The sequence below is a fragment of the Simochromis diagramma genome, unplaced genomic scaffold (genome assembly GCF_900408965.1).
Source record: "Simochromis diagramma unplaced genomic scaffold, fSimDia1.1 OVJJ01000320.1, whole genome shotgun sequence".
Lineage (NCBI taxonomy): Eukaryota > Metazoa > Chordata > Actinopteri > Cichliformes > Cichlidae > Simochromis > Simochromis diagramma.
The window spans coordinates 2,065,578-2,077,007 of NW_024386773.1; the positions used below are offsets into that span (position 1 = coordinate 2,065,578).

The window sequence follows — 11,430 nt, forward strand, 5'->3', positions numbered from 1 at the left end:
TGTTTGCAGATGTTTTATTCAAATTTGAGATATTGATGTGTATCCTTTCGTGCAAATAGGTACTTTTTATATACTGGAATTTATCAGGAGTACCTCCTTGTACTCCTCTATGGTTGGACAGCTTCACTGATTTCATTTTTGCTGTTCTTAATTATTGACTGACAGCACCAAGTGACATTAATTGTTATCACACTCGCACACTGGAAAGATGGTAAATCATTACAGTGGCATTTGAAAATATCTGGTAATACATCAGTTCAGTGATCTATTTGGTCGTGTGTGTGCGTCAACCTGCTGATTGCAAAACTGCAGCCAATCAGGCCGCCGCAAGCGATCTGCAGCCGCGTGCTTGACCTTGTGCGTGGAGGATTATTTGATGGGGGACTGACGTCTGGTTTGTTTTCAGACTTGATCGTGCCACTTCTTTTTAGCATTTTACCACCTCCTTTGACCAACAATGTCGCATACTGGTGCACAAAAGGTAATTGAGCAAATTTGTCTTTTTTAGTAAATCGTCTGTTTTGGAGTTTCAAATACCTTTACTGTGTTTGTAGAAGCTTTATGCAGATGTGCAGTATGGCTATATTACTTGGTAGCTGTTTAGGTGATACACCTTGCAGGGTAATGTGACAGGCTTTAGTTTTTAAATGTGATTTTACTACATTTCTAACGCACATAATTTTTTTCTAAGACAATGTAACAACAAAACAAAACAACTGTGATCTAGCTATCGGACTGCCCTGTTTATTTTAACAGGGCAGTCCTCTGACACTGGTGCTGATGATTGCTTCTGCATCCATTGGAGGGACTCTTCAGTATGGATATAACCTGGCAATAATGAATGCTCCCACAACTGTAAGTTTTTGTATTTTAAATGATTTCCTGCCATTACTTTATAGCTATACACATACGTGTGAGTACATATGGTTTCTAAAAGAGTTGACAAGGGTCATGCACTGATAGTACATGTACTTAGCTACTTATGAAAACTGTTGCCTGTTATTTCACATTTGGGTCACGGTGTAATTTGGCAAAAACAAGAATTGGGTTACTTGTGCCTGTGATTAGTCATTCTTATTGTATTGGTTTCAGGGGTTTTTTGGGAACTGATTCTGGATGCAGTGTTATGTTTTGCCCAGCAGCTGAACTGATTAAAGAGCACAAACTTTACCCAGAAGCAAACAATTCTGTAACCTTTTGATAATTCACAATAAAACTGACACCTGCTTCCTGATGTGGATTCATAAAATATAATATTTAAGGTTTCTTTGTTGAGAAGATCAATAATAAAAACTGGCTAAAGGAGCTACAGTGTGGCTCAGATGTAATAAAAGTGGTAATAAGTGCTGGCCTGTCTCTTCTTCTCTCACAGTTTATCCAAAGTTTTATCAATGAAACATTCTTGGAGCGATGGGACATTCAGCTGGAGGAATACCAAGTGACGTTAGTCTGGACAATCATTGTCTCCATCTTCTCGTTGGGGGGGTTTGCTGGAGCTCTTATTGCAGGACCTATGACCATACGCTTTGGGAGGTAATGCACGTGTAAAGGTGTAAAAGCACATGTGCACTAGGTTACAAATTGAGACTTCAACATGCAAAGAACAAATGATCAACCTGCTGTCCGAATGATAGATCGTTCATTTACTTTCCTCCATCGCGTGTAAATACTGCTCTGCAGAAGTCTTGCACCACTACTCATTTCTTTATACTGTGCTAGGAAAATGGAAAGTAGGAGCAGTGTGCAAACATATGTGAAAATACAGCATATACGAAATTGAACAATTCCAACGAGTTTGCAAGTCAGTATTTGGTATGACAGCCTTTACTCTTCAACACACTCTGAACTGTGTTAAGCAGCTTTTTTTGTCTTGTAATTTTTTTAAGTAGTCTTCAGGAATCGTTCTCCAGGCTGCTTTAAGGTATTCAGAACTCTTGTTGGATGTTAGCTGCCTTTTGTTCTTGTCTCTGTCAAGATGAAGAGACTTTCTGTTTTTCTCTTCTCTTCAGTTTCCTCAAATTTTTTAAGGACACACTGCACACCATGCCAAAAATAGCAAATTTTTTCAGCTATTAACACCTTGGTGTTGCAAAAATACTATTTTATGCTTTCAAACTGTGCTATCTTTTACATTTTCATAAATTCAGTGAAAGAAATGTAGACAAATTATGTGCTTTACAACAGGTTGCTTATAACAAAAAGCTGAAAGATACTAAAACTGGTTCATTTGTTTCAAAAAGTTACAAGAAGTCTAGATCCTTGGAAACTAAATATAAAGAAAGGAGACTTGTCCCAAGACTTTTGCACAACACTCCATATTTATATAATGACTTGAGTTTTTTCTTTTATACTCATGTTGATTATGATTGATTCCTGCACTTTTACTGTAGTGCTTTTAAATGATGAAGCTGTGGGTTTTTTTCTTATGTCCACAAAACTAAAAGTCTAACAATGTTCAAGTCTTCCTGTGACACTCAACCAAAGCTCTAGAATAAATTTTCCTGCGTAGTGGTCTTGTAATATGACGTAACATCTCATCCATCAGTCTGTATTAAAAAAATAATAATAATAATTAAAAATAAATGTTCTCCTTTTTCTCCTGAAGGAAGAAGTGCCTGCTGCTGAACAACATTTTTCTCATGACTGCTGCACTCTTAGCACTGATGAGTAGAACCGCCAGATCTTTTGAGATGATCATGATCTCACGTGTCCTGGTTGGAATAAATGCCGGTATGTTAGTACAACATATAAGTAATATGCATGCAAACCGGTAAACTCAGGTATCCTTACCATAACAGAGCAATGCAAGCAAAATATATTTTATAATATAATATAATAAAAATAACTATTCAACAAACACTCCTAAAAGGACATGATCATTCTACAGGTATCAGCATGAATGTGCAGCCCATGTATTTTGGAGAAAGTGCACCAAAGCACTTAAGAGGAGCTATCTCTTTGTCATCAGCTGTGTTTACAGCATTCGGTGTGGTGTTAGGACAGGTGGTCGGACTCAGGTTTGTTCATCGTGCAGCTTATAATTGTCCATATACTCTATAATCTGTTGACAAAGAAATGTGTTAAGTAGATTTCACAAATATCCACAGTAACACTCTGGATTATTTATTTAAAGAGAGATTTTGGGCAGTGAGCCGTGTTGGCAGTACCTTCTTGCCAGTAATGCCATTCCTGGACTCATTCAGCTCCTGACCCTGCCATGGTTCCCAGAGAGTCCCAGATATCTGCTCATTGATAGAGGAGACAAGGAGGCTTGTATTAATGGTGCGTACTGTATTATGTCAACCAGCAGCGAACAGTACATCACCCCCCACCACTCTCAGCTCAGGACATTTTTCATATAAAAAACATATTTTAGACAGAAATCATTATCAGGTGTTAATTTTATTTTTTGATTTTTATGTTCAGCTCTGAGACGCCTGCGAGGCTGTGAGGTCCAGAGTAGCGAGCTGGATGAGATCCTGCAAGAACAGGCCGAAACCAAAGGAATGAGGGCGAGCCACCCCTGGGAGCTTTTTACTGATCGCTCTGTACGCTGGCAGCTCATCTCTGTCATGATCATTAGCAGTGCCATGCAGCTCTGTGGCAATGACTCGGTAAGAAGAAATTTCATCCGTGCTGTGATCTGAGAGATGTTTTGTGTGTGTTCTGGCTGTGAGGGTGTGTCAGGATCGCTGTAACTTATCCTGAAATGCATCAGATGTTTGTTTGGCCACAGGTTAATTTGAAAGTTGATCAGAAATTTTAGATGATGGATGGGTTTCTTAGTGTTTCTGCACGTCACATTAATTATGTATGCTGGTGATTAAGTATCAGGCCTCACTGCACTGCTGGATGAATAATATGTGATGCCTGTTGTTTTGCCTAAAGAGCCTGATAGGAACCTTCATACCACACATACAGACTAAATTTGAGAGCTACAAGTTTGTCATAAGGAAAAGCGCTGACTACATGATCATGTGTTTCAAGGGTTTTAACCACATGCTTGAGGTTTTAGAGAGGGCAGTGGGTATTAACACTATTACCTTTGTACAAATACTACCGTAATCAGCTTATTAAAATCTTGTAAAAATCGAATGATGGTTTTCAGTGACCTCACATCTTCTGTTTTTCTTGCAGATTTACTTTTATGCATCATATGTGTTTAAAGAGGCTGGAATATCAGATGACAAAATCCAGTATGCTACAATCGGCACCGGGACATGTGAATTCACAGCCTGTATAATGTGTGTAAGTACCCATAATTAAAGCTCACATTATGTAACCAGCTACATCCAAAGAGAGACTGTTTGCATTGTTTTTAAAGCTGTATTGAAGGCTGCAGAATAAGGACTGAAAATAACCCCTACTATTGTATATGCAGCCAGTAAGTGGGAACACCTACATGACCTTGCATAAATGTGATACAGCAATCATTTTAGCAGGTTGCACAACATTACGCATAGCTAAGTCTGTAAAAAAATTGATTGAATTTCTAAAGAGTCATTATAAACCTTTTGTTTTTCTGGGTATTTCTGAATCTTTCTGTGGATACAAAGACACCAAGTTAAACTAGCAGTTCTGTAACAATGGGGAGTGCCTCTCCGGTGGGGGACAGAGCCATTGCATGCAGGGAAAATAAACACACAAGCAGTAGCTGACGCTCCCTTTACTTTAATCCTTAATAATTGGCAAAAATTAAAAACAAAATAAACTTAATGATATGTTTCCTGCTTCCCTAGGAATTAAGAGAGTAGGTAGCAGTCAGGCACTGCTAGTTAAATACACTTGATTAATGGATCATCAGCATGTGTTGTGTCCTATAAAAGCAGAAGTTTGAGAAGTTTTCTGGTTTGGCCCATACATACCCCGTACAGGGGAACATCTACAACAGGATGACATGAAAAGAGAATAAACAAGGTGTTGTTCATACATCAACCTGACTGAAAAAGTGTGGCAGTACCTTAAGAAAGGTGTGCACAAACAAATGCCTGCACATTTCAATGAACTGAAGCAACACTGTAAAGAACTGCAGGCTAAAATTCCTGCACAACAATGTGAAAGACTGATATACAGAAAAGGAATATTTTGAGTGATTTCTGCTAAAGTGGTCCTACGAGCTACAGAATTATGGGGTTTATCTTGTTTGTTTGTCTGTTTAAATGTAAAAAGTTTTTCATACAAGTTTGTTGACCTTCACAGCAGTAACGAGATTTTAATAGGTTAATGAAAAGAGCAAAGAAGCAAACACAAGTTTGAAGGTCTGTAAACCTTCAAACTTGTGTTTTCATGTAGTGTTATTGTGACACCATTATTGTAGTTTGTGTAATGAACTTCAGGGGTCTGAGTAGACAGATTCTGATTCCTTTGGAAAAATCTGGATAGTTGTTTGTATCTAACGTTAACTGACTGACTTCTATTAAACTATTTATCTAATTCATTGCAAAGACGCAGATAAAGTTATTTACTTGCAGCATTAGCCTTCCCAACTTAAAAAGAGGCTGCTCGTTTTGACTACAAATGCATTAACTGTTTATAAATGACACAAGAGAGAGATGGGCTTACCTCTAAACAAAGTATTTAACAGCCATATTCTGAGTATGTTTACTCCACTTTGCTTTCTTCAAAAACTAATACTAATAAAATGAGAATACTTTGCTTTCGCTCAGTCATTCTTTCTGCTATATGTTGGTTACCTAACTCTCGTGTTCTCATTTGACACAATAAGAACGGAGTCTGATGCACATTTCGATTCTCTTAGAACCTGCTGGTAGAGCGCAAAGGTCGGAGGTTCATGCTGGCAGGAGGCTTCACCCTCATGACCTTCTGGGCTGTCGTCTTCACGATCGCTCTGTCATTTGAGGTAATCAGCTTACTTTAAATGTGAACATCAGCTCATTTATGTGATATATATATATGCACACACAATATTTAATTTAGGTGTTATCGTAGTCATCTGTACTGTCATTAAACCAGGTTTCCCCAGATTGACTAAAGTGACTAAAGCCATCTAGTTCTTTATAGTTACTGTACTTTATTAAGGATTATGATTATTTTGTATGAGCTTTAACCAGTGGTAAGGAACTAAGACACATCAGTGTCAAAGTCGAACCACTGGGAGGCATTGTGAGCTAGCATTCAGGCACATGTTGATATTTATCTAGAGAGAAGAGAAATGCATGATGGACAAAGAATAGAGGGGGAAAAGTAGGAAGTGATGTGACATATTTGGGATTTGGAGTTTTTACAGACTTCTCTTGTCACAACTCTATGGTCTCTGTCAGATATAATAATGTTCTTGACTAGGAGTTGCTCACTGCTTTCCTCCCCACATGCACACAGCACCATACAACCTGGATGTCGTACCTGACCATGACCTGTGTCTACACCTATATTCTCAGCTTTGGCATGGGACCAGGTAAGTCTTTTACTGGGATTTTACATGCGACAGGTTCAAAATGTTTCAGTACTCAAACATACATTTGAAACAAAATGTCATCGTGTTTTACTATCTACACATTTTACTTATTTAGATCAACATATTTACTACATTTTAGGAGTGTGTAAAAGTGTGATACAGTGGTTATATTGATATGTTATATTGATATATCTAACCAGTACGGTTTTGTTTTTTTTGTTTTTTCTCAGCTGGAGTGACTGGCATTCTTCCCACAGAGATCTTCAATCAGGCGGCTCGGCCGGCAGCCTACATGATTGCTGGCTCCATGATGTGGCTCAACCTGTTCGTCGTTGGAATGATCTTCCCATTTTTAGTAGTCAGTCTGTTGCTACATCCACACTTTAGTCAGCGTCTGTCCATCTGTCCGTGCATCCATCCAATTAGCAAACCTGCAGTGAGGAGAAATAAGCACAAGAATGGTGTTCATGTGCCAATAATATTATTACTAAGACAAGACTGGGGCATTGTATAAAGCACTTTTCATGTTACCATGTTATTTAATAGTGGAGATGACTAGATGGTACAAAGATAGGTTAGTTTTCAGTGTGGTGCTTGATATTTACTTGTCTCTCTGAATAGGGTCCCAGCTCTACCACTACAGAAAACAGAAAAGAAAAGAAAAGCCAGTGGGTCACATGGGTTTAGTCCATGTCGGAAAACCAAGATGCCAAATGAGACAGTAGCACTCCTCCAACATTACAATTATATACCATGTGCGTTAAAATGCTGACTATCAGATAGCTTACCATCTTAATATTGGAGCTGGTAAGAGCACAAATTTAGGAGCAGCATTTTTGGAGTTCAACCCACAATAGGGACTAACAGTCATGATGCATCAGTATATCAATATACAGGCCCTATAAGTGATGTACAAAAGAATCCTCTTTTAATATTTCTTTTAGTATATGGCTTAAAAAAATGTATAACTGCAAAATATCAAAATACAGCTTTCTAAGTGGATGGGTGTGAAAACTCATCCTCATCCTACTCCCACTACTCCAGGGGTCTCAAAGTCCAGGCCTCGAGGGCCGGTGTCCTGCAGTTTGTAGATCTCACCCTGTGTCAACACACCTGAATCAAGTGATTAGTTCATTACCAGGGCTCTGGAGAACTTCAAGACATGTTGAGGAGGTCATTTATTCATTTACATTAGCTGTGTTGGATCAAGGACACATCTAAAACCTGGGGTGGCTGTAGCTCAGGTGGCAGAGCAGGTCAGCCACTGACCAGAAGGTCGGTGGTTCGATCCCAGGCTGCCTCCTGGCTGCATAACAAATATCCTTGGGCAAGATACTAACCCTGTGTTTGCCTACTGGTCGTGGTCAGAGGGCCTGGTGGTGCCAGTGTCTGGCAGCCTCGCCTCTGTCAGTGCGCCCCAGGGCAGCTGTGGCTACAATATAGCTTGCTGTCACCAATGTGTGTGTGAATGACTGAATGTAGTGTAAAGTGCTATACAAATGCAGGCCATTTACCATTTAAAACCTGCAGGACTCCGGCCCTTGAGGCCTGGAGTTAAACACCCCTGACATAAGTGATTTGATGCCCTTCCTGATGTTGCCCCCTCTATTTTTTTTAAATAGTGAATGTACTTAGCTAAATACAGCTTGTTTCTCCCAATGATAACTTGAATACACAGAATTTTTAATGTAGTGTTTGATAAACGTATGACTGATAACATTTTGTTTTCCCTTCACAGAGCGGGCTGCGTGAGTACTGCTTTGTGCCTTTTGCAGCGATCTGCCTGTTGTCTGCACTGTATGTTGGCCTTTTTCTGCCTGAGACCAAGGGGAAGTCTCTGTCAGTCATCATGCGTGAATTTCACAGACTCAATTTCAAAGGCCAGGAAAACCATTTTGAAGCTCAAACCAAACCTCAGTATCAGCTGGGCGAAGTGTGTCTTTCCACAGCCTTGTAGACAGACTTTTTCTCCAGAAACATGCAGTCACACCCAGCGCATGCCTTACTTTGACCTGATCTGCATCAGCGGGAAGAAGTTTTTTGGTTTGGGAGCCGCTTTTAGTATCTTTGGAAAACATTATCTGAAATGTTTTTCCTGTGAAGAAAATGGCAATTAAAAGAATTTATCTTTGACTTTTTCACATTATGCTTTATGTCACTGATTGATGTGAGACAACAAGTCATTGAAACTACTTTATATTAAGTGTACTGTAATAAGGTATAAATCATCTTTTCCACAGAAAGTTATATTTTTATTATTAGACAGAGCTGGATACCTGACCTGATTCAGCAAATTAAAAAAATGCATTTTTATGATGTTTTGTTCTTTTATTATTATTAATAAATAACAACAGTCTATACGTTGAACTTTGTTAAAGACTGCACAACACTTTATATTAAAGTGGCTCTCTTCAGAGACTAAAACGTGAGGCTGAAGATTAATGTCCAGTCTCAAATCAGAGCACAAAAGCAAAAAAAAAAAGAAGAAATAAAGGCTATTCCAACTGACTTCCTGCTGATTTGAGTGTAATCTTACACACATTTTCACCAAAATGTTGCCAGAAATAGCTCTTAGATGGGATCTTTGCCATGCTGGTCAACATTGTGATCTATAACCATATTGAAAGATAGAGACATGAGCAAGGCAAGGACAGCAAAGTTTACCTGTCTAATGCTTTTCAACAACACAGCAGTTTAGAGCCTAACATGGTCCCTCTATGCTCTCCTATCAGTCTGCTCTTTCTCTACACACTTCCCAAGATCTTGGTTCTGAAATCATTACTACAGAATGATGGCAGCTTGTTTACAGCCGTGGTTGCCAAACCTTTGCCAAACCCATTCTTTCATCTACAATAAACTGATGCCAGTCCAGCATGACAATGTTTAACAATCATCACTATCATTTAAAAAAGGATCCAAGACAAACCTTGCTGAAATAAGGATCAGCATTAGCACAAACAAACTCTCATAGATCACGTTGACCCTGTAGTTTCACTACATATTTTATCCTTAGTCTAATGTTTTTATTTTCCAACACTGTTTTCTGCATACTCTATTGCATTTGTAGGCTGGATTGTCTTAATTAGCTACTGTAAACTTAACACTGGGGAAAAAAAAATATTAAAGTAAACACATATGAAACCACTGATCACAACACATTTACAGCTCCGAGCTCGGACTGAAGTGGACTAAAGTTTGTGTTCGGGATAGACAATGTTTTGTTCTACTGTACACAGTCCAGTGTTATTATACTCAATAAAGAAACAACAATAATTTGAATAAGAACAACAACAACAACAACAACAATAATCATCATCACCACCACCATCATCATCATCATAATACATTTATTACAGCAGCTGGTTATCGCGCACAGAAGACATGAGCAGCAAATATACTTTTATTTATTTTTTGATTTGTATGCGATGATTTATTTAACAAGATATGTGGTGACTGTTAATTGAAGCACAGTTTAAAGATCTACTAATTTATTGCTGAGATTTCATGACGTTCAGAGAACTGTGAAGCACATATTTTAAAAACGAGCAACATATTTTAAAGTTCGGTTCAGCAATGACTTAACACTTTCATGCATGAAGTATGACAACCTTGATCAGGATTTTTCTTAAGTATTTTTATTCATCTTTAGGCATTAAAAAAAGATTTTTGAACTTCATTTTTTGAAACATGTTGACTCAGTTAAACACTGACATCTTTCAAACCATTCAGGTTTGCTTCCGTTTCATTGGTGTATCAGTAAATTTTATCTTCATCGGGCTGTCAATGAAAACAACATTTTGGAGACAGAAACATCAACACAAATAAACAAGAAAAAGTTACAAGAATAACAAAAACACATCAGTTAAATCTTTTAAACCCCAACGTGTAACGAGGGACTCCGTTTGCTGTGACATAACACGCCCATGCTGCACACACAGTCAATAAATGGTGTTCTTTTTATCTGTGATCAGATCCGCATGACCTTAGCTCATTGTACTTTCTCATGTTTTTCTGTGTGCGTTACAGATTAAAAACTAATTTCTAACCAGACTATACTGGCACCGCTGCAGTGATAGCAACTATGGGAATCAGCCACACAGATCAGGTTTATTCTAGTGTGGCATTCAGTCATCCTTATCACTCACATCAAAACATGACGATCTTACTCCAAAAGCATGAATGGTCAACTAAAGTCTGTTGATGTGTAACTTCATGTGGCATCCTTTATATATGTGGGTCCTCTGCTCCCTTTGCAGCACATCATCCAGTTTGCCACCAAAAACAAAAACATGGAGCTTGCGTCAAAAAAGGTAACTGGACGTTTGCTTTTAGAAGGCAGAAGCAAAAGAACTAAATGCATATAGTTTGTTATTATTCTGTATAATATTATGAAATGGCTTTTTATGCCTTATACTGGCAATTTCATGCATTGAAATTACTTTAGAAATCAAACGTTCGCGTGGAACACCTTTTAATGCAACAGATAATTTCGCTGTTTTTTTTTCAGTGTAATAAATTGTAATACTGTAAATGTCATGTGCTATGAAATTAATGTGTTTTATGAAACATGATTGATACAATCTCAAGGTCACAGAGTGTATAAATGTGAGTAAACTGGTCTTTGTTGCTTTATCTATCTATTCTAGCTCACTGTAAACCTATACAAATGCATTTAAGGACAAGATTTTACTATTAAAGTAAAAAACTATATGAAACATCCACTGCAGACCCGCAGTATCCTGCCAACAGATCAGAAGCGTTAATTTCTGTGAATGAGCTTTGTATAAAGAAATATAGCAGAACAGCATTGTCACATATTATTGGATTTTACTTTGATTTTAATAATTTGAGCACAATAGAGATTAAAAATTAGGTAAATAAAGACTGCATTACAGGCTGCATCTATTCAAAATTCACCCAAAAAAATACATTACATTTTGCAAATTGATTAAGAAAACAGAAGAACATGCTGCAAAATCAAAGCATCTGTAATTGTAATTGCAAAAACGTACACG

At 37.9% G+C, this 11,430-nt stretch overlaps 1 protein-coding gene across 1 annotated transcript; it reads left to right on the forward strand.

Annotated features, from left to right (window-relative positions):
* Positions 1-405: 405 nt before the first annotated feature.
* slc2a11a (solute carrier family 2 member 11a) lies at positions 406-9,385 on the forward strand. The gene is made up of 12 exons (XM_040003027.1): positions 406-481; positions 757-855; positions 1,373-1,533; positions 2,606-2,730; positions 2,888-3,017; positions 3,134-3,282; positions 3,427-3,614; positions 4,138-4,248; positions 5,759-5,860; positions 6,340-6,415; positions 6,646-6,773; positions 8,154-9,385. Exons 1-12 carry the CDS (start codon positions 458-460, stop codon positions 8,370-8,372), a joined length of 1,512 nt encoding a protein of 503 aa, XP_039858961.1. The 5' UTR covers positions 406-457; the 3' UTR covers positions 8,373-9,385.
* The last annotated feature ends 2,045 nt before the right edge of the window (positions 9,386-11,430 follow it).

What these genes read in the sequence shown, in the direction of transcription:
- slc2a11a (XM_040003027.1), top strand. Translation starts at nt 458, where the DNA reads ATGTCGCATACTGGTGCACAAAAG. An exon ending in GGACAGGTGGTCGGACTCAG is followed by an intron (nt 3,018 to 3,133) that starts GTTTGTTCATCG and finishes ATTTATTTAAAG; the next exon opens with AGAGATTTTGGGCAGTGAGC. An exon ending in TCACAGCCTGTATAATGTGT is followed by an intron (nt 4,249 to 5,758) that starts GTAAGTACCCAT and finishes CGATTCTCTTAG; the next exon opens with AACCTGCTGGTAGAGCGCAA.